Source organism: Leptosomus discolor, chromosome 4, assembly GCF_034619465.1.
Source record: "Leptosomus discolor isolate bLepDis1 chromosome 4, bLepDis1.hap2, whole genome shotgun sequence".
In the NCBI taxonomy this organism is placed as follows: Eukaryota; Metazoa; Chordata; class Aves; order Leptosomiformes; family Leptosomidae; genus Leptosomus; species Leptosomus discolor.
The window spans coordinates 43,362,460-43,386,501 of record NC_141394.1 but is presented as its reverse complement, the minus strand read 5'-3'; the positions used below and the strand labels follow the sequence as shown (position 1 = coordinate 43,386,501).

The following is a 24,042-nucleotide window of genomic DNA, read 5'->3' as shown; positions in this document are numbered from 1 at the left end:
ACCAGATTTTTCTTGAATACTGAAGTATTTGCATTCTTGATATACAGAGCAGCAACTTCTTTACTGTCTTCCTTGCTTTCTATTCTTGAACCAACCTTCTATTATAGTGCTTTAGTTTATCCCACTAATGTTTCAAGCTGTTGTGGCAACCTCAGATTCACCCAGTTAACACTCTGTAGTCCTTGGATCAGTATAAAGACACAATGTGTTTGCAAAGTTGCTTCATCATTCTTGGTTTTTTTGTCTCATGTTATAGTTTCTCTTCTAGGTTTTAACGATTTATGTGAGTTGAAGTTGAAAAATATTTCAGTTCCCCAGCTCTCCTCAGACTAGTTTATATTTCTCTTCTCTGATTTGGCAGGTCAGTGTTACCATGCTCTTCGTTATATACCGTCTGTCTCTTCTCAGCCAGCTTCCTTTGCAGAATCCCATTTCTCTCTGTTAGCATCCTTTGGGCAGCTGTGCAATTACTGCCTCTTCTTGTCTATCCCTGCTTAAGATGCTTGTCTAAACTAGGGACACTGGTGAATACCTTTCCTGTCCACAGCTCCTCATCAAGGCTTTTGGAGCCACCACTGAATCTTCTCAGAGTTTTAACTGACAGCATTCTTAGTATGATGTTCATGTGGATGAGTGGCACAGGGCAACGTTTTACAAAGCTGGATTAATGAAATAGTACCCTGTGGCAGTTAGAGCGGAGTTACTACCCATTGATCCAAAGCTACTGGTCATTTTCTCAGATACCCATGATGAAGAAGGATTTTATGCAGAAAAGCTAATCTGTTTGACTAACTGAAATTTCTTTGGGAGCAGCAGCTGCATAAGAAACACATCTGAACATTTAGTTCTTAAATCTTTTAATAAGTAATGAGTTTTAAGCAGTGTGAGCCAAGTAACTGTTAGAATAATTAAGTTCATCTATCGTGTATATTGAGCTCAAAAGAGGAATAACTGAATAACTTCTATGGCCTATGTAATGTCATCCCTCTCAGTCTGAAAATCTAGTAATATAAAGCTTAGTGTTAAACACTGCCTTCAGTTGTATTTCTGTAACTTCATTAAAGCAAGTATGTGGAGTGTCGTTCAGTAATTAGCCTGATGTAAACTACAGGACACCTATTCTGAATATTTTAGTTATATGTAAAATGGGGAAATAAATGAATCATCCTCTCTTGATTTAAGTTGTTCTCATTGTTCAAAAGTTGGAAGAAACTGCTAGAGTCCTCTTATCTCCCACATGCTTTCTCTGGAGAAGTGTTTTACTTCAAAATGCAAACTTCCCCATGCAGACGTAGTCTGGATTAGGCGTATCTGGGAGAAGAATGCATGCTACATGCCTGCCGGTGCAGACTGCTGGGAAACCACCTGCTGCTTTTGAGGGAGATTGTGAGGAAGGCTTAGGGTAATAAGCAACAATTCGAGCTTTTGAAAAGTCTTCCATATAATGTAGATACTTTCATTAATGTTAATGGTGTTTCAACTTTTTCTAGTTCAAGGAACATTACAATTCTGCTACAGAGGGAGAACAATCTAAGCAGGAATCTCTGAGGGACACTGCATTTGTGTCACAATGCCCACTTTCTCCTGTCCAGGTTGTGTGCCTTTAGTACGCAGCATAGTAATTAGCGTTCAGCTCCTTTGTTCATAGAGTTTGGGACTTGGACTTCAACATGACTAATTTCCACTAGCAGAGAGTATGTTCAGTGGTGCATAAAGTAAAAAAGTAAAGCGCTGAATGAACTCAGTTTTGCATACCATAAAGGTCATAACTAGCTTTTACATCCTACTGCATTTTGTAGTCTTTAAGTCTCAGTCCATATATCAGATTAACATTCTCCATTACAGGGGTATTTCTTCTTTTTTACAGGTTATCACAATCGGTAAACATGTTAAAGGATACCATTATATCATTGCAAATCTGGTAAGCGTTTTTAATATTTAAAATACCTGTATTAATAATTTTACTGTTTGTGGTAGCACATAAACTAGTATTTTGTTTTAAATGCGTTTTAGAAAATAGAAAAAAGCTAAGCGTCTTTATCCTTGCTAAATTGAGTGCATGTGTTGAGATAGTATTTGTTCTATTGGCTGAGACTTTTCAGGGCTTAAATGCCTCCTGTGATATTCCCATCAATGGGAGTGAAAGTTGCTCAGCACCTTCAGTAGAGAGTCATGCCTTTTTCTACCTATTTTAGAAGAGTAAGGTTTGGAAATCAGAAAAATAACTTCCTGCATTATAAGCAAACGGGTGTTTCTTCTTTCACCTCTAACGCACTTAAAAATTATAGTTCTCAGCTTTCATTCTGCTAGATTAGTGAGTCTCAGCTTTACACATCTTCATCCCTCAGGTTGGCTTATCTGATAATCAGTTGAATTAATCTTCTCTTGATCAGAGGTGATCAGACAGCATAGCTAATAGTATTCCTAAGGGGGAAGGTTCAGGAAAATCACTAAATTCTGTCAAGGTGATTTTTTTGAAATTGTGTCTCAAGGTGAAGGGCCGTTTTACTGACATTGAAGTCAAAACCACTTATTTACTGAAGGTAGGGAATCTAATCCAATCTGTTTTTGTAAAAGACAAAGCAAATTTTGCAGGCTTGGATCTCAGTTATTCTGTTCCAGAAAAGTTTTGGGGGTTGCACTGTGTGAGTGCCTCTAAATAATTTTTTTTCATGGTTTATTCATGGACCGTGATAGCATTTCATATACATTCCAGCAGGACCCAGAGTGCTCTAATTTACACTCTGTCTTTCGTAGTCCTCTGAGGGGCCTGAGGAAACAGAATGACTGTAGTGTGTCTATCACACTCCAGATGACCCCTGTCTCGTCCCAACCTTTGATCAAAACACTTCCCCCTCCAAGCAGGCAGTATTCTGAAGAATCACCTGTGTTGCTAGACAGATGTCAAGAAGACTTATACTCTAAAGGCCTCTTTAAAAGCAGAACAGTGGGGTTTCGGTTTTGTATTTATTAAAACTAATTTTTAGGATGAAGAAGTTAAGGTATTGATATTCACAAAGCAAGCATAAGTCTTATAAAACTTGAAAAATTCCCCAACTGTTAGACATTTGTATTTTGCATTGCAAATGTTGTAGAAATAGTATTTTGAGTCTTAAGGGAAAGAAACATTTTAAAAAAACTGCCTAGTGTGTTTCATTATGTTGACTGGTTGCTATTTTAGCCATTGCTTTAAGCCCATAAGATCTAAAAGTTACTCAATCTTGTATTTTAAAGCTGTTTAATATCATATTTGCTTCCTACAAATTTATACAGTTTAAATGCAAATATTGTACATCTTTTGTATAATATCATATAAAATATGTATGGTAATGATTTTAAAACTGTTTGTCAGAAAGAAAACCTATCTAGTACTAGGTCATGTCCCACCTTCACTGAATTCACCTTCTTCTGTTCTTGAATGTAATAACGTTCTCCTCCAGTCTGATCAGTCAGTCAAGAAATTGATCTATTTTAAGAACAAAACATGCTGATAGACGGAGAAGGGGTCAAAGTATACAATGAATGTTCCTGGTCAAACACCAAGCTCACAATAATATTGAAGAAAGTTTCATTATCCCTGTAGAAGTGTCTGTATTAGCATGCAGCAACACATGATCGATGAGTATCATTAATATGCAATAATTAAAGAGCACCTGGTATAGCAATTGTAGTAGTATAGCAATTTCTGATAATGTAGTCTGAAGTTGCTACTTTTTATGTCCACCCAGAGCATTCATTCAAACTGAAGTGTCTGAAATCAGTATTTCATAGAAATTAATTTGTATGGTTATTTGGGGCAACACAGAACATGGAAAACAAAACATATGTACTGTGTTTGTAAGAATGAGAAGTAGTTCTTAATCCTGGAAGGAGGAGGCAGGGGACATGGTAAGTCCTTCCACGTGTTTTAGTGTTCCCAGGAAAAAGAGGACACAACTGTGGCTGTAACTATTCCTGGCTAAAACTTGCTTGCCTAACTGTTGTTCAGCTCAGTGTTCCATTTCTCATTTAAGCATTCCTATTGAAATTAACAGGATTGTTTAGGAAGGTAAGCATGGCAAGGACAGATCTACTCAGCCCTAGCTCTATAAAGTTGTATGTCTGGTGAGCAACAAGAGTTGGAGCTGCCTGGCAGAGCTGATGGCTTAATCCTGGCAGCCGAGGATTTAAACTTGGATCCTGTATGAGGAAAATGTTGGCTTACACTTCTGCAGTAGAAGTTAGATGGTGACTGTTTATTGTATATACTATTGAGAGATCTACCAAAACTGGTGGAATAACAGACAATGTTTTCTGTGCCCAGGGATTTACTGATGGAGATTTGTCAAAAATTCAGTTTGGAGGAGCTAATGTCTCAGGATTTCAGATAGTTGACTATGATGATCCTCTGGTGTCAAAATTTATACAACGTTGGTCAACACTGGAGGAAAAAGAGTACCCTGGTGCACACACTAGTACAATTAAGGTATGTTTTACATTTGTTTTAACCATGATGTACAGGAAATGAGGAAATTGGAATAGAAATATAAAGAGACAGAAAGCCCTTCAAAATCAGCTATGCCAAGACAATTTTATATTTTTCTGGGGTACTTTTAACATTCTCCATCATAGAACTGGTTGAACAAAGATGCTGCACTGCCAAAAATGTTCAAGACCACTTTAATTTTTCCTGTGTCACTGTAAATCTGTGCCTGACAGCTTGTTAGGTAATTGTTTTGAATGTGATGATATATTAAGTGTCTACTGACTTTTTTTTTTTTCTCTGTGTTTTGAAATGTTTTAAATGCCTGAGGTACAGAATCATGGTCTGATTTCAGGCCTGAGCGACACAAGATGTGACACTGGGCAGGTGGTTAAACTTCTTTACCTCAGTTTTCCCTCTGGATAAAACCAGGATAATAGTACCTTCTCACCTTCTGTGACCATTATGAGGATCACTTAGTGCTTGCAAGATGTTAGTAACACAATTTTAATGCTAAATAATTTTTCTTGTAAGTAATACAATCAGAAATTTTATTAAGAATGAGTATACTTAGATAAAATATATTAAACCAGAAAGATAAATGACAAATGTTCTAGGCATAACCTCTTTTTGGTATTATAGTTTGAATATGAAGCATATTCTTGACTTATAATGAGATGGCTAAGAAGTTTCAGCAAGGAATGGAAGAACCATTTGTCTTTATTCTCTGCTCAAGGAATATACAAGATCACACTGATACTCAGTCAAGATTTTGAGACTTGTGATAAATTATCAGATAATTTATAAATGCTAGAGATATTGATGGGGGGAAAACGCGTGTGTGTATTGCAGTGTTTGAAGACTTTGACTGCATTTCTTTGTGTAGCTTTCCATCTTTTGCCCTTATACACATATTACTTGACATTTTTGCCTGCCATTACATGTAAGGACAGAGATATGTCACATTTCATTCACATCGTTGAGGGAGCTAGAGGCAGAGCAGAATCATAGAAATCATAGAAACAGGACAAGAAAGGTCTTTGAGCAGTCACCCGGTCCATCCTCCCTGCCTCAAGGCAGAATCAGATGTACCTGTGCAGTTCCTGTGGATAGTGATTTCGCAACGTCCCCACACATTCTATTTGAGAGCTTAAGTCGTATTTTTTTGGTTTTGTCTAACCTAAATCAGCCTTTACATTGCCTAATCCATTAAACCTTTATCTGTTTCTAATGGATATGAGGAAGATCTCCCTTTTAGCTGTCCTGTATTTGAAGATGACTGCCGTATTTGTCCTTGCTTTCCTCCCTGAAAAAAGAAATAATCTCTTTTCCTTGGAATTTTCTACTCTCTGATCCTTTTTTCTTTCCTCACCATCATGACATGTTAAAATATATTTGTGAGATACATACTAACATCTAGACCTTTTTCTGCATTGCTTTTCTGTCCTGCTGCCAGTTTAGAGTCTCATACCATGTCTGTGCACTTGATCATTCCTTTAAAGTACTGGATTTTTCATCTATTCTTGTTGAATTGCATTCCCTACCTGTCCTTCCTGAATATGCTATTCCTTCTTGTATTATTATTCTGACCATGTTTGTTATTCTTTGCTTCTTGGAATAGTGTGTAAACATGTTATTGAGGAGTTTGACTCACTGGTCTCCCATTTGTCCCTTCTGTGATCTTATGAATCACCTTTCTTCACTTTTGGTTTTGAGGGAGTTGTCCAAATTGTCAGTGGTTATTAATGTGCATTTGCCAGTAGTTCCCATGGAATCTAGGAAGCTATTCTTGCATATCCTGTATGAAACAGATAGGAAGGCTAATATAAGTCCTGTATTAGCAATACAGAAATGAGAGGAGGTTACACACCCCTAGCAGGTAATGTTATCCCTGGGATTGCAAATGTTATCTCATTGCAGGTAATAGCATTGCAACTGTGTTGTATTATCCTCCTTTTGAAATCCAAAAGGAAGTTTACATTCATTTTACATTATAAAATGCAAGTCAATGAAATATGGCTGAGCAGACATGACAAGACATATCACAGCATCGAAGTACAGTCCTGAAAATGGAGAAAAACACCTCTTTTGAAGAAAAAATGCATTATCAAAGGAACATGCTCTTCAAGAAATAAAACCATTGTTGAAAACTTGGTCCATAGATGCCCAGAAGAGGACGTGGATAAAATTGGATTAAAAATGTATCTTCACAATTTATAAAATACTAACTATAAGAAATTGCAGTCTTAGGACATAGGCGAGATGAGACACTGTTTTTACTTGTTGCTGCACTGTACCTGTACTGATAAAAACCACAAGACTTAAAGATTAAGCAGGACACTTAAAACTAGTGCTTTGCTGTCTTCTTACAGAAGGTCTTCTGTCTTTCAAAAGTAAAGCTGATATACTGTTTACCTCAGATTGAATTTAAAGCATCTATTGTAACAGAGGGTGTCATCACTCTCTGCATGCAATTCTAGAAGAGCTAATAATGTGTAGCTCTTGAAACATACCACTGAGCATCCTGGTAAATTTCTTTGTCAAGTGGCAAGACAAAAGCCATATTTAATTTTATAAAGGCCTAATAATAACAAGTTGAATTCCCATTTTGGTCCATTATTATGTATTTACAAATATGATGAGCATTCTGAGCCTTAGTGTTGTGTCTAAGGCAAACTTCTTGCACATCCAAGTGCTCCAGCTTCCTGATCTGATTAACCGTTTCTGTTTGGGGGCAGCCTTTGGCCTAATTCCAGGAAGAAGCTTAATTCATACCTCTTGAAGGCTAGGAAGACATGATAAGCTGTACTGGGTTTGCATGGCAAGGTTTTGGTAGTGGGGGGGTTACAGGGATGGCTTCTCTGAGAAGCTGCTAGAAGCTTCCCCCATGTCTGATAGAGCCAATGCCAGCTGACTCCAAGACTAACCTGCTGCTGGCCGAGGCTGAGCCCGTCAGTGATGGTGGTAGCACCTCTGTGATAACGTATTTAAGAAGGTGAAAAAGCTGCTGTGCAAAAGCAGCTGGGAGAGAGGAGTGAGAATATGTGAGAGGAAACAACTCTGCAGACACTAAGGTCATTGAAGAAGGAGGGGGAGGAGGTGCTCCAGGTGCCAGAGCAGAGATTCTTCTGCAGCCCGTGGTGAAGACCATGGTGAGGCAGGTTGTACCCCTGCAGTCCATGAAAGTTAACAGTGGAGCAGATATCTGCCTGTAACCTGTGGAGAACCCCATGCCGGAGCAGGTGGATGTGCCCTAAGGAGGCTGTGACCCCATGGGAGGCCCGCGCTGGAGCAGGCTCCTGCCAGGACCTGTGGACCTGTGCAGAGAGGAGCCCACGCTGGAGCAGGTTTGTTGGCAGAAGTTGTGACCCTGTGGTGGACCCATGCTGGTGCAGTCTGTTCCTGAAGGACTGCACCCTGTGGAAGGGACCCACACTGGAGCAGTTCGTGAAGAACTGTAACCCATGGGAAGGACTCACATTGGAGAGGGTTGTGGAGGACTCCCCTGTGAGAAGGACCCTACGCTGGAGCAGAGGAAGAGTGTGAGGAAGAAGGAGCGTCAGAAACAATGCGTGATGAACTGACTGCAAGCCCCGTTCCCCGTCCCCCTGCACCGCTGAGGGAGTGGAGGTAGGGAAAATCATGAGTGAAGTTGAACCTAGGAAGAAGGGAGGGGTGGGGGTTTTAAGATTTAGTTTTTATTTCTCGTTATCCTGATTTGGTTGTTAATGAATTAAACTGATTTTTCCCAAGTCGAGTCTGTTTCGCCTGTGATGGTAATTGCTGAGAGATCTCTCCCTGTCCTTACCTTGACCCATGAGCCTTTTGTTATATTTTTCTCTCCACTGTCCAGCTGAGGAGGGGGAGTGATAGAGCAGCTTTGGTGGGCACCTGGTGTCTGTCCAGGGTCAACGCACCGCATAAGTACTAAGCTTAAAGTATACAAGTATAAGCTGGGAAAGGAATGACTGTAGAGCAGCCCTGCAGAAAGGGATCTGGGGGTGCTGGTCGGCAGCAGGTTCAATGCAAGTCAGCAGTGTGCCCTGGCAGCCAAGAGGGTAAACCAAACAGCAGAACCAGCCAGTCAAGTGAGCTGATTACCCCACTGTATTGAGTGTTGGTGTGGCCTCACCTCTAGTTCTGTGTGCAGTTCTGGGTCCCCCGATTTAAGAAGGATGTGAAGGTCCTTGAATGCATCCAGAGGAGGGCAACAAAGCTGGTAAAAGGGCTGGAAGGCATGTCTTGTGAGGAGCGGTTGAGGACTTTAGGCTTGTCTAGTTTGGAGAAAAGGAGGCTGAGGGTGATCTCATTGCTCCATACAGCTTCCTGATGAGGCGAAGCAGAGAGGGAGGTGCTGATCTCTTCTCCGTGGTATCCCATGACAGGATGTGTGGGAGTGTAAACCTTCATTTTGGGGAGTACCTCTTACGATTACAGTATGTTGGAAAACAGTTTTCTAATACCAGGCATTTTAATAAGAGTTGTAAGTGATATTCTGTTGCACCTGGTCTGGTTTTAATGGAAAAATATGGTTGATTGTGCCTGAATGCAAGTAGATTGTAATGGTTTATAAATAAGAATTTTTAAAAACATAGTTAATTTCAATATTCGTTATGTGATTTAATGAGGAACTGAACTGGAGTAAATTTTTTTTTTAAGTGCCCTTGTAAAACTGTAGATTTGTGAGATTTTTCTGTCTGTGTTTTCCAGTCCTTGTGTTTTGGTTTCCTGGGCATAAAAAAAATCACATCTAGCAGTTAGCATTCTAGCTACCTGGGTTCACTAGGCTTTTGAATCCCAGTACTTAATCTTCTGTACTTGCAGAAAGTAGATAAGAAAAACGTGGGCGTAAGAAATTTCAGTGTTAGACTCCATGCTTCTTTTAATAGCTTAAGGCTCTTTTGCATAAGTAATCACTCATTCCAGCATAGTTGGTTTCTTTTGGGTTGTTTTTTTAAAGAAAACTCAATTAAAGAATGGAACATTTAGTCAGTGAAAGCAACGGGTGGTTTGAGGCACTATCTGTAGATTTGTCCAAGACACAGAAAGGGCCTATTGACCCAGATACTTCGATCCTGCAAGTAAAAGTGGCTGAACTGTGCTACAGCAAAAGTATTTGCCAGACTTCAGAATACTGCAGAGACAAGTCCTGGTGTCCCTATGCAGCTCTGTTTCTATGAATATGAATCCACTTATTCGTAGTAATTAGAAGTCTTTAAGGGTCTTCATCCAACAAAGTGCAATGGATTCCTCCTGCCTATTTACCCAGGAAATCTTTATCACTTTTTTCAATCAGCAGTTCACCTGAGTGTGGTTGATATAAACAGAAGAAAGTTACTATTCCTTTATGCTCCAAATGTTCAACAATATCAGACATGCCTCTGGCCTCACCAAGATCAGCGTCACTTGGGACAGGAGATCTTGATGGAGAAACAGGGCTAAGAGAGGAAGGGGAAGGGGGAGTGATACACAAAGCTGAAAGTAGTATTAGGAGGAGTGTGTTGTTTATAAAAAGGGGTTAGCCGAATGGTAAGAGCCTCCTGGGGTATAAGTGGAAGGCACAGAAGGGTGGTGGCAGCTCAGAGCTGGAGAGGCATCCTTGGCTGAATGTTGCTTGGGTTGGGGGAATAAGGGAGCAAGAGAAGCACTGAGGGTTGCTTATGTAAACAAGGAGAGGAGACATGCAGGCTTACTGCTGGGGCAGGGCTGGTATTAAGGACCAGTCAATGTAGGTAGCTGCCTATATTGGCCAATATGGGGTGGTAGAAAAGCAAACATGAAATGTTTATTATTCTCTGGCAGTAAGTATTTATTGGTAAAATCAGCAACCTGGGAAGTTTCTTGTATTTAATTCTGTTAGTACTTTACTTGGAATTAGATTGGAGCAAACAGGAGAAAAGTGTTTCAACTTGAGACAATAAGCAAATACTTGTGCTAGTTGAGGTAGATTAAAATTGATAATCAAAATAAGGAGGTGTTGTGGTTTAGTGGTGGTTTTTTATTCTTTTAATTTTTAATTTAAGACTTGAATTATTACTATTAGTTTTAAATATCAGGTTTGGGAAATTTTTGGAACACTGCAGTATGTACGATGAGCGCTCTCAGATCCTGTTGATTATTTTTTCTTTTTTCCAATTATATTTTTTTTTCTCCCCTGATAAGTGAGTTTATGCAAGGAGTATTGTAATATCAAGTCCAGGTACCCCTCCTACAGATTGTTACAGAGAATGGTGATGATTCAGAATATGTTAAAACCAAATAAAAAGGTCATTTAGTGTGGCTTTATTTATTAGACTAGTCAAAAATTCCAATCTAAAGAATCCTTACATGAAATTCAAATTTAGAATCATTTCTGTTGCAGTGTTGTTCAGCTTCAAGGGTAAATAATTTATTTCCGTTAATCTATATAGGGACTTTCTGTTAACTGTGAGTAAAAATAATATAGTTGAAGAGCCTAATGGAATTTTCAGGTTCTTATCATTCATATAGTCAGTCATTTTATAAAACTGAATGATCTAATCTCTCTTCTACCATTTTCATTAATTGCACCAACTATGAATTACTCTGCTAGAAAATTATCTAGAATACATCTTTATGATCATCTCAATAACTTGCTCTTGGTTAAAAGCTCAACTCAGGGATATTTACCATAGTTAATAATACTTGGATGGCCATTCTTATCAAAAAAATCAGTGACTGAAGACTGTATTTCAGTAAATATTTTAGTAAAAGAACATTTTATATTTTAAATTTTTTATCTGCTGTCACATATGTGTACTGATTTATGAGTATCCTTAATTTTTGAAGAGGAAGTGACTTTTATGATAGAATATAGGAATTTAAAGAGACTAAAGTGTATTTTTAGGGTAAAGTAGTAAAAAAAGAAAAAAAAAACCACAAAGCAACAACCACCACCACCCCCCCAAAAAAACCCACAAACATTCCACTTTAATACTTTAAACATTCATATTAGTTCTTTCATATCCATTTCTTACAGCATGATTTTTCAGAAAAGTCTTTTGCATTCGTATCTATACATTTTGTTTTCGTCCTCTGCTTTAAATTTTTCCTACTTGGTTTATTGTCACTATTATAACCATAGGCTTCAGTTTTTGCTGCTGGATCCTGCTGAGTTTTAGCACTGTGAAGACTGACATGCTTTTCTCTAGCTCAGCCTTGAAGAAAAAGGTTTTATGTATGCATATGGTGACAATTAAAGAGGCATATGTTCTTTGTGGTTTACAGTAAATTAAAGGTGATTTTATCTGTGGCATTGCTGTTTTGCAAGTGCATTCTATTTCAAGTAAGATTACACAAATAATTGTAAAATCTTACTTATTTTGTTAGTATGTGTATTTTCCACAGGCAATGGCATGGATTAGAAGACAACAACATCTTTTTTTATAAGTAAAATGCCGTGTGTTCAAATCCAAATAATTGTTTTTATTATTTCTGTCAAGCTCTATGTATTCAAATCCAAGTAATTGGTTTTAATTTTTTTTCAAGCTCTGTGTGTTTTTTGGTGATATAAAGTTCACCAGGAATAAGCTTTAGGTTTGAGAATTAAGAGGGCTTAAAAAGTTTCTAGAAAAATAGAAAAGAATAGGGCAAGAATTAATAGGCTTTTTAAGGAACCTAATACAAAGAAGTGAGCTTAGATTGTAAACTTTTCATCCATTGAGTAATGGCTGGAAATTTTAACAAACTCTATGATCTAATGTTCAAATAAGTCGTTACACAAATGTAGTGAATGTACAATTTATGTTTGTGCAAATATGTAAATTATGACTAGTTTAGAGTTGCTTCTGCCTTTAGTGTAAGGAGAGATTTTTCGATTATTTAGGTTTTTTCAGAGGGAGAAGGAAAGGTATAAGCTAGAGGAAAAAAGAAACAGTGTGAAGATTTGCATTAAAAGCTACTGTACTCCTTTCAAGATCTTGTTTTAATACTTGATAGTTATTTCTCATTAGGAAGTGTTTAAAGGAAAGATATTTTTGTATTGCAGCATAGTATGATAGATCTAGGAAAAAAAAAAAGGCTACAGCTGTGAACTTCTTTCTGGTGATTTTGTTTGGTTTTTTTTAATACTAGCATAAAACCTACCATGTTGTTTTTAATGTCACTGCTTAGGAGAACACCTTGCAGTATTTCATTGACTTTAAATTTATTTACACATGATTGTTGGAACAACAACAAAATAAAAGCCTTGTCCAGCAGTGTACTGTACTATAACGTTGTTACTGACTGCTCTTTGAGTGAACAATATTGAATCATCTCACCAGTTGTATACTTTAGGTCCATTCTCAATGATCAACAAGAGGTGAGACAACACAACATGGTGGACCCAGAGTAAATGGCAGGACACTTCTGAAAGCATCTGCTAGTTTTTCTGTGGGCACAGATGGCTTAGAAATCCTTTGACCTTTGTCTCAACTAAGATTGTCTGGCATGGCGGAGCTTTTTCCTGTAATGCATTTTCAGATAATAAAGGGGGCACAGTGTCAGGCTAACTTGACCTTCTGGGTAATGGAAGGGATAAATTCCCATACAACTTCTGTTAACACTCCCAAACGAGTGCAAGACGTGCACGCTGACTCTGTTTTTTTGAATGGAGAAAGGTGTGGAACTTGAGTAGATCCAAATGCCAGTGCCATTAATAAGATCTGGCATTGTTCTGCTTCTTCCTGGAAGACAGAGGGTTCACTTTGTTGCTAAGACTTTTGCCCAGATCCACAATTTTTTTTGCTCTGATGTCTTTCTGTTATTTTGAAGAAACAGATGTTTTACAGTAGCTTTATCTCTTTTGCCATTGCATTAAATCTAATGGAAGACCAAAATACTTTAAACCCTCTGTCCTCAGTGTAAAATAAGTTAAAAAAAAAATTAAAAAGAAAAAAAAATTTAAAAAATTTTAAAGCTACAGTAATTTTACATTTATTGATTTCCCCTTTTTGTCAGGCAAAGTTATAAAATATTTACAAATAATCAGTTTATATTTCCAAATATCTTGCATATATATGCAGTTATTTTCAGCTGGAAGCATGTTTATTGTAAAGGCCGCCTGTTTTCACAAGAGCTCCATTCTAATGTAAAGATCAAAGAGGAAGAGCCGAGCATTTGGTCTCTTCTCAGCTCCCTGACCTCTACCTCCCCAGTGTTTGAAACTTGCCCATAGGTAGTGAAAATGCTCCTGTAGGTAAAGTCCATTTGCAGTTTGAATGGCAACGAGCCCAACATGCTGCTTCATACAGAACCTATTCGTGCTAGTGCCTGCACAGAACAGATGAGAACAGTGCATGATTGTGGGCACAATTAAAAGCCATCCGGATTTACACTGACATTTATGTGTACAATATTTCACAATGTCTCTTATTTCTACTGAAAGTAACTATTGCGTTCCCGTGCGCTGTTATGACAGTATGCAAGGTATCGCAAGCGATCCTGAAGGAGGTAGCCATTTCCTATCAGTTAGTGAATTTTCCACTAACTCTTTCATCTGTCAGGCCACTTCCACATGTTTTCCAATGTGTGTGTAATACTGTCCGTTTCAAAGTAGCCCACAGATTATTTAAATAAAGACCCTTAAGAAATAGATGCCCGAGTTGCATTAGTTTGACTACATTGAAGGTCACAGGAGGTAGTTGCCCAGTTCCTTTCCTAGTTCTTGGCAAGCAACTTTGTCTCTCTCATTCTTTTTTCTTGAGGGTTTATATATTTATTTATCTATTTTTTATATATAATATATTAAAATGGAGGAATGCTTCTATATGTTTATACCAATCTCTAGCAGTTACTTCTGAAATTACAAACCATTTGATAGAGTTTCATGAATGTTTTGACCAAAAAGCACAATTATTGTACGAAGAGCTATGAAAAGGCAGTTCTGCTTTTATGGTGTATACTAGCATTCAAGTAAAGAAGTACTTTGTTGTGGAAAAAATACACAAAATTCAGATGAGAGATTTTATTGAATGTAATTCTCAAAGGAAAATAAAGCTGTAATGTATTAAAACAAGACACCATTTGATATCCCAATTTAGTCTGTGTATAGTTTAGCGAAGTCTTACAAACAAGTTGATAAAATGCGTAGTGAACCATTGGAAAAAAAAAAAAAAAGCTAATGTGGAGGAGTAAGCCAAACATTTAATATACCCACAAGCTACAAGGACACACAGTTTGTGTCTTTACTGCCTTTGGTGTGTATCTGTTGGTATTTAAGTGTATTTAAATCGTTTAAACATAAGGAAAAATACTGAATGCTTATACCCATTGATTCTACCCACTTGCTCTTGCAAGAAAGAACATTTCCTATATTACCTCTCTTTGAATCTTACCTCTCTCCAAGGAAAAATGTGTATCTGATTTTAGACCTCGTTTCTCTTAACCTCTGATAGCGATAGTGTCCACTCTCCTGCTGTTCCAGTAGCAGCCCACCATACATGGTGGAGGAACCTTCTGTGCCTGTTTCAGACTGATTTCAGCCTTCTTGAACAGTGCTTCAGCTGGATATGCCATTCTAGCGGAGGTCCCCCTAGTGCCTTGTACTGTGTTCTTTGACTGCTGGTACAGTGTCTGCCCAAAATATCCTATTGTTTTGTTTGTGTCTTTCACTGTTGTGTTAGATTAGGGCTGAATGGCTAGTTCATAGTCCCCTTGAGTGGTTTTAATTTGGTTTTAGTGTGTCTACAGTGTAGACATATGTATCTAAGCCGATTGCCCTGGACTCCTCCAGTAGTCTCAGAAGTCACTGGAGGTCAAATTAATGGAATGTAAGGCACGATTCATTTCATCTTAAAGATGTTGCCTAACAGGTCAAATGAATCACACCTTAAAATGCTTATTTATCTTCTCTGACTGTAAAAAAAAAAAAAAAAAAAAAGCCCAACTAGTATGTCAAGGGTAGATTTAGGCATTGCAGATATCCAAATCAATAAAAAAAATTCGTCTTCTTATGATTCAGAATACTTCCCTTTTTTCTTTGCCTTTTTTTTTGCATTTATGTCTTCACATTTTCATTTCTTTTCCACTTGTCAAATATATTCTTTCAATATTCTATTTTAAATCTCTAAACATTTCTCTCAACTTTCTCTTCAGCATGTGGACAGGCATTGGGTTAAACACAGGACTAACAGGCTAACATTGCATCTTTTTGTAGTAGCTTACAGCTTTCAAACACGTATAAAAATCTTGTACTTCTGGGGATGTATTCTGCAATTTCATCTTCAGAAGATTCAGCTACTGATTGTACAAAATAGGATACTGGGCCTTTTAGTTAAGGGTTTCTGATATATTCTGAATTATCAGAAAGCAGCTAAAGTTACAGAAGTCAACATTTTGCCAGTTTTTCTTGAACAGCATGTGATTAATATCTTCTGCTTGCTCTGGGACGACTTTGTTTTGTCTTTAGTTTTCAAATTCATCTTCGCAATTCCAGCTTACAAATTTTATTAAGGTCTACAGTATATTTTAAATTTAAGTTGAATAAAATTGCATATAGACCTTGTGTTTTCTCTTGGCAATTAGAGCATTTACTTAGAGACAATTCTTTTCATATGACAGGCATACAATCCATGTTTCACAGCAAATAACATAAAATCATTAGGCACTTCAGTGCATTGTATTATAGTTTATATTATCAGCTTATTACTATCATAGTTCTAGAACTATGAGAAACAAGATTTTTTTTTTGCATATTCTTTGCCATACTTTAATTAACACGGGTGATTCTGTAGAAACTATAGGATAGTACCTATACCATTTTGTATTAAAGTTGCTGATTTTATCATGTAAAGTTGAAAGGAACTGAAATGAAGTTAGGAGATTTACAGTGCTGTAAAAGTAGTAGGCTGTAAGAGCCTATCCCTCTTCCACAGAATAATATTCCAAATAAGCTCCCACTTATTTCAGTAGAGCAGAGTGGATGTATCTCCAGTATAAAACAAAGTGAATCAAGACAGGGCCGATGCATCCTTTAACTTATGACAATTTTATTTATTACACAGACACCCCTCTGCATGAGCAGGTTATTTATCTGTCATTTCTTGTTTATGGTAATAACTTCACTTTGTTTTAGTTTGTCAACTTAACATCTATTCATTAAGCTATAGATAGTTTTAATGAGCTCCATGAAGGTTATTAGGAGCTGAAAGTGTACGCAGAATAAAGCAGTAAGAAATGATGCATGGGCTGTTTGCTTTCATGGCATCTCCAACGACATGAAGGTGTAAGATGTTTGTCAAGTATTTTGAGGTGCTTAGATTAAAGCTGACGTAACCTAGATTAAACCATGTGGATTTCATATATGTGATGACATGAACGCATACAGATATATATCGATAGGCAAAGCCCTACACAAACTGAATATGTATATGAGTTGTGAATATTCAAGACAGTAATTATATACTATAGGGAAAATATTCTTGACATAAAACATTAAACATATCCCAATGATCAAACGAAACATAAAATAACTGAATTAGATAGGACTGTAACTTCTGAATTTCAAGCTCTTATTTTCTTTGCTACCCAAAGTATGTTTCAGTGGTTAATGACAGCGCTGTATCCAAAGCTTCTCAAAATGCTAGTGTGGTACAATATGTTTCTGTCCTGTAAAGAGCTATGCTTAAAGTCCCCCACAGAAAAGTCAGGGTCCTTTCTCTTCTCTCTGTTACTTCCCTTCGTCTCCAAATCCATGTCCACCACTTGATCACGTCTACTCCAGTAGTAGAAAGTAGTGTCGGCTCCAGCCAGTCTTTCACTTCATTCTTCTGCTATTCTGATCCCTTTAAAGATTTCTGTACATGTTACTGAGAGAACTTTCTTGAGAAGATTCACATTAATCACCCAGTAAGCTTATGTACCTGAAAAAAAGGAAAAAAAAAGAAAAAGGAAAAAAAAAAAAAGAGTTCCACCTTCCTTTTCTTCTTCTCCAAGGTCTAACAGTTGCATACAAAAATGGCCTCAAATCAGGATCCTGCCTTGGTTAAAATTACAAGAGCCTTCTGCCTGACTTGAGCTAGCTAATTAAAATTCTCATTAAAGTCTGAGCCATTGAAGCAAAGAGCCAATATATCATTTCTCTCTGCTTTACAGTTTATATATTTTCAGCCTCTAATAGTCTTCACAGGAATCATTGCATTCATTCATAAGGCTGTAAGTAGTTATATTCTGGCCCATATTTCCAAAAATGTCCCTTATATCTGGCATAATTACCGTGTTCTGGATCCATAAAGCCCATCCAACAAAGTCTTCAGTGTATGTGCACATGTGGTTTCTGTTCAGTTACTTAGCTAAGATGTAAAATTTTCTAGTCACTGAAGATAACTACTTTTGACTGTTTAGCCCTAGCTTCTGATGCATGTGATAGCAGGATTCTTCTCTGATGCCTCGAAAGCTGTAAAACTCCTTATATTGTGTCAGATTAGGAATTTGGGGCTCTTCCTCACCTGTATTGCTCTTTGAGGGGCACCACATCTTCCAGACATTTCAGCCCAAAAGCTGTTTTTGTATGGTGTTGACAAGGTATTGTGTACTTGAAAACAGCTACCCCTGAGGTTTTTTTCTATTTAACAGGTAAAAGTTAAGCACATGTACATACATTGTTTGGTTTTGTGCGTATGTATGTGGGAGGAGATGTAGTCTAGAGATCTGTATATAAATGCGTCTGCATAAAGAGTGTAATCAGGGAAGCAATTTCTTATTTTTAGAGGCTAACTCTTTAACTTGAATGGAAATTATTTCTTTTTTTTCCCCTTTCTCCTCCATGGACTTCCAGCCATATCTGTACACAGAACTGTTACACAGTTGAAGTGCAAGAAAAATGTAATTCACACTGAAAACAGCTGTAAATCTTCAGTTTAGACTGTTAACACTGCCCCTAACCATTCTGATGGAGAACACTTCATTAATTTGCATAGATGCCCCTCAGAGGGTAGTGATGTCAAAAATAAAGAAAAACTGATCTGATTTCAAGTATATCTTTCTGTCCTTTTTATTTTTAATCTGTTTCTATGTTTAGGGGGTTAACGAGTGGATTGGAAGGTGTAGTGAAGCTGAAGCTGGGTTTTAATTAAATATTTTCACTTCTTTTCAGTATACATCTGCTCTGACCTATGATGCTGTTCAAGTGATGACAGAAGCTTTCCGTAATTTGCGTAAACAGAGGATTGAGATCTCCAGAAGAGGAAATGCTGGAGATTGTCTTGCAAATCCAGCTGTACCCTGGGGTCATGGTGTAGAAATAGAAAGGGCATTGAAACAGGTAGCTTCCCTGGAGTGAATACTGGGATGAGTGCATGTGAGAAAATTCTCTATAAATGCTTGAAAAGAACCATCCAGTCTCCTAACCTGTCTGAATCTTGCTGGGAATAATGTTGGAGTGAGATCCTCACGAATGTGTCTCATACTAAGATAACAGATTGCATATGGAAAAGAGTCTAAACTGTATGTTTTTGAAATATCAGTAATCATTTATGGAAATACAAAATGCATTTTCTAAAAAGAAACAAACTTAGTTGTTCTACCACTTTCATTTTCATCTATATAGGTTCAGGTGGAAGGTCTAACAGGGAATATAAAGTTTGATCAGAATGGAAAGAGAATCAATTTTACTATTAACATCATGGAACTCAAAAGTACTGGTCCTCGGAAGGTAATTTGAATTGTCTTACAGTGTCTTTAAAGGTTTTTACCATGCTAAGCAACGGGTTAAGGTAGGTAACAAAACACTATAGATTGATTAATGCATGAGTTGTGATAATATTTACTCCTAGCTGTATTCTACACTGGTCTTGCAGAACAAAGTAAAAATATGTATTATTTCTTTCTAACAAACAAGTTGTTATTTCTGGTAAGTACTGCATAAGAGTATTTTCCTTTCAGTTTTGTGGATTAAACTTTTTTGCTTTCTGATCTGAATTGCTAAATGTGAGCCAGTATTTGGGGAAATATGCTTCTGAATGACAAATACAGTGATGTTTCTTTAAATGTGATTATCTTTCTGCTGTGATTCCAAACCTTTCAGGAAAAGCCAGTTTGTCCTGTCTTCCTAATCTGGAGTATTTCATAACCCTTTCAATCCTACAGTGTGTGATGTTGATACTAAAACCTAGTAGTATGTGAATGAAAATGGTGTACCTATATAAGACAGATTAACGTGAACTAATGTCATTGATTCAATCTCTTTACTATTTGTTGTAGTCTTTAACTACATAAATAGAAATATTTACACTGGTAAATCTGTAGCCAACATAGTTCTCTCTGAGCATAAATCAAGGGCATAGTAATAACATGCTTTACCTTTTCTATGAAAGTTCATATTCACTGGTGTCTGTGCATCCTATAAACTCTCTTTAGATTGGATATTGGAGTGAAGTGGACAAAATGGTTGTGAATCCTCTTGATGGCCCTCTTGGAAATGAATCTTCAGGACTAGAGAATAAGACTATTATTGTCACCACTATTTTGGTAATTAACCTCATATTTTGTCATAAGACAGTCTGTCCTACAGCAATTTGTTTCTTGTCATTATGTTAGTTTAAATATACTATCTTGTTATTATTTGAGGTTGTGACTTGTTACTAATAATAATACATAAATAAAATCTGGAAATTAAGAAAATGTATGTGATTCGATATGTGGTTTTCTTCTGTAGAAGATAAACAGTCATTGATTGACCATCCTAGAAAGTTAAAATTTTTAGACCTGAAAAAGGAAATTAAATACCTGCTTTCAAAGAAGAGGAATTATGTCTGAAAGGCAGAACCATAGTGTTAGTTTTAGAGAATGGATTTTGCCAAACAGCAAAGACACTTGTTCTTATGCTTCAGAATTGTAGCTGCTATGGACTGGTGACATGTAAAATGAAACAGTTGTTAAAAGTTGTATTCTAGTCGTCTAGAAAATAACATTATGTACTGTCATAGAAGTTTTTCTATAAGTTACACAGCTTCTTCATCAGTTTGGACAAGTCACAAGCTAGCATAGGAATTTCACTGGATGCAAGAATAGTTTGGTAAGAATTGAGCAAAGAGGAGATACACTACTTTAATATGACTTACGACTCATCACCAGTTTTGCTGATAGAACTTCGCTGCATAGTTATAGATATCTTACCCATTGTTTGTATAGTAATTCAATAAAGATACAGGCTGGAGATCATGAAGTGTTTTCCCAGGTAGGGATGTGGTTGTGAAATAGGAAAGAATTTTCTTGTATTAAGACAGCAACCAAAGCAACTAAATACTTTTCCCTTCTTCCATCCAAACTGTATGAGAGAAAGAAACTGATTTTGGAACTTACTCTTTCTTCTCTGAATGCATAACTCCTGTTAACATTCATGGTCATTACTAAGATAATGCTGGGAATCACTATACCTGTAAGTATTATTATTTGTGTATGACTGTGGAGAACGCAGCTTTTAAATGTGTTAAGGACATGTCATGTTAATATTTAACAGCCAACATGTGTGATTCAGATGTTATCTTCTGTTGGTTTTTTCACATCTAAAAGGAAACGTGTTAATCTATGAAGTGCACAACTGATACATCTCTCTCTTTACCAAATAGCTAAGGCAAGTTCTTTCTGTGCAGGAGTCTCCATACGTCATGATGAAGAAAAATCACGAAATGCTTGAAGGAAATGATCGATATGAGGGCTATTGTGTGGACTTAGCTACAGAAATTGCTAAACACTGTGGATTCAAATATAAGCTCACAATTGTTGGGGATGGCAAGTATGGGGCGAGGGATGCAGACACGAAAATCTGGAATGGAATGGTTGGAGAACTTGTTTATGGGGTAAGAAAATCTTTTGTATTGAAGCCATTAAAAATGACTGACGTGGAAGGAGTGGAATTTGATTTGGTTTAGTTTCCTCTGTAGAGTAGAGGAAAATTACCTAATTCCTTTGATAGAGAATTAGTAACTTGCATTGGCATGAAAAATTTTGAAAGTAAAACATGGAATTAGATTTTAAATGCAAATTAATTTGGGGGGAAGTGGGTGCATATTTCATCCTTCTCACCAGCTGAAAGGGAGTGTACTTTACTAACACTTTTAAATGTCATATAGTTTTAAAAGGGCATGTGTAAAAAGGGAAGCTTTAGAAGAGTTTCATCTAAAAATTTCTGAAGTTCTCCATAGGACATTCTTGGTGAAACGAATGTTGTCGGTGTCTCTGCTGTCCCATTTGTGAAATGCAATAGAAACTAAACCATTCTTTGCTCTGATCATTGTATTAGCTATTATTTACTTCTTTTCTTCCTTTACAGAAGGCTGATATTGCAATTGCTCCATTAACTATAACATTGGTGAGAGAGGAGGTGATTGACTTCTCAAAGCCCTTTATGAGCCTGGGGATATCAATAATGATCAAGAAGCCTCAGAAGTCCAAGCCAGGAGTGTTTTCATTTCTTGATCCATTAGCATATGAAATCTGGATGTGCATTGTTTTTGCCTACATTGGGGTCAGTGTAGTTTTATTCCTGGTCAGCAGATTTAGCCCATATGAGTGGCACACTGAGGAATTTGAAGATGGAAGAGAAACGCAAACTAATGAATCAACTAATGAATTTGGGATATTTAATAGTCTCTGGTTTTCCCTGGGTGCCTTTATGCAGCAAGGATGCGATATTTCGCCAAGGTTGGTTACTCACCCATTTCAACTTTGTGCATTTTTGGTCTCAGCCATCTCAGCTGGAGAAGGTTCATGGTGCATATATTTTCACACTTGGAAAGAAATTAATTACTATGTTTTTTCCCCTCCCTAAAAACACAGAAGTCCTTGAAATAAAAGCAGTTGTCTGTGACATAGGGTCATGATGTATTTGATTGATATTATCTTAGTGTCGATCATATATTAGCCAAGTGAAGTTATATACACCATGCAGAGGCTGTAAAATGCGTAAGGTTCAAGTCATTCCATGCCTTCTTGGAGGGGTACCGTGTTTTTGCTGCATATTCCCATTTTACAGTTGACAGTGCATATGGTTCACAACAACTGTAATGGGAAAAAAGGGTAACACTAGTCATGAGCTACACAGGCGACATTTCCCTTCTAAAACTCACTACATATCATAACACAGTTATTAACCACTGTTTTTCTACAGAAGAGCCTTGACCTGAAATAAAAGTCACGTGATAGCTCTAATTTCATGTGTAGTTGCAAAACACTGCTGTTTTTCTGTGGCCTAGTTTTAGAAAAGTCACAAAGGGAATCACTAAAATGAATTTGAAGGTCCACTTTATAAATGCTTAATTCCTGGTGGATTTTCACCTACTTTATTAGGGACAACTATAAAGCACTTAATTCCTTTGCAGCTCATTAAATATTCTATTTCCCTTGTGCACAAGTGGTTCTAGCCTTGATTCAGCAAAGTGGGAAGTAGGTAGGTAAATAACTACTTGCTACTTGAAGGAACTATAGTAACAAGTGAAATAGGGCAACTGGGTTTAAGGAAATCAGATCAGAAGACCTACCTAATTATACCAAGCAATTTAACTTTCTTCTAAACATCCTAAAGTAAGACAGGTCAATTTCTAGTGAGTCTAGTGGTTACTGTGCAAAATAAATCATGCCAAGGGAGTATTTCTTATATCTAAGTCATGCATCCCAAAAGGCAACAGCAGGATTTCAAGTTGTTCTACTTGTGATGTAGAAATAGCAGATCATTTACTGTGTGAGAACTTTAGCAATTCTGTGTAAAGGCTGGCATATCACAGTGAGATATGCCAGCCTTTATGATGAAAAAAGCAATGGATTTGACGTATAACACGATAAGAATTATATACAAGAAATGAGACGGTGAAGAGAAAGCAAATTGTTTCAGGTAATGAGAAGCTATGTAATTTCATTCATGTGAGGTTTTTGTATCGTTTACATACTTCAAAAGTTTAGTTGTCTGCAAAGTCCCCTATTAGCTACAACATTATCGAATCAAGGACATAGTAGGATAATGATCTATTATTATTATTATTATTTTACTGGCTATTAAAGCATGACAGTTGTTGTGCACGGTTTGATAACTTTTGAAAGGTGATGTAAAAATAATGATAGTAAATGGCCATCATAAAAGGTGCATGAAACTTGAATAATTTTGGAGATTCATGATTTAGTTTTAGTGAAGTGTGTAACAGCATTTTATTTCATTACAAACATAGTTTTGAGGAAAGCAGTTAGTTTGCATATTATTTGTTTATTATAAAAATAGATAAAGGCTGAAAACACCTCATTTATTTTTGTTCTTGCACCAAAACTATCACTATGGAATTCGAACTCCCCACAAATGAATCAGAATAGATATCAAAAGGAATATCTTCAGGCATCAGCAAAATACCTTTGTGAAGTTAAATTTTGCACTATTGCTGCTATCATTTCTCTAATAAAAATGACTTGTCTAACAGTAGACAAGTAACTAGGGCTTCCTGACTGAAATAGAAGGTGGTGCTGAGTAAGACTGGGCCACCTGGAAACTACTCTGCAATAGCAAACCCCGTGTTGCCATCATGGATAGCACAGAAAATAGCGTAGAATAGAATAGACTAGGTTATTATATGATAATGGTAACTTACAGCAAAGTTTTC

At 37.0% G+C, this 24,042-nt stretch overlaps 1 protein-coding gene across 3 annotated transcripts in view; it reads left to right on the top strand.

Annotated features, from left to right (window-relative positions):
• The window catches only part of GRIA2 (glutamate ionotropic receptor AMPA type subunit 2), a 96,916-nt gene that overhangs the window by 55,454 nt on the left and 17,420 nt on the right, over positions 1 to 24,042 (top strand). For all 3 annotated transcript variants that reach the window (XM_086464555.1, XM_086464554.1, XM_086464553.1), the window contains exons 5-11: positions 1,868 to 1,921; positions 4,304 to 4,465; positions 18,555 to 18,722; positions 19,008 to 19,112; positions 19,817 to 19,927; positions 21,052 to 21,258; positions 21,732 to 22,102. In XM_086464555.1, coding sequence (XP_086320681.1) covers positions 1,868 to 1,921; positions 4,304 to 4,465; positions 18,555 to 18,722; positions 19,008 to 19,112; positions 19,817 to 19,927; positions 21,052 to 21,258; positions 21,732 to 22,102 — 1,178 coding nt within the window. The remainder of the gene's footprint in view (positions 1 to 1,867; positions 1,922 to 4,303; positions 4,466 to 18,554; positions 18,723 to 19,007; positions 19,113 to 19,816; positions 19,928 to 21,051; positions 21,259 to 21,731; positions 22,103 to 24,042) is intronic.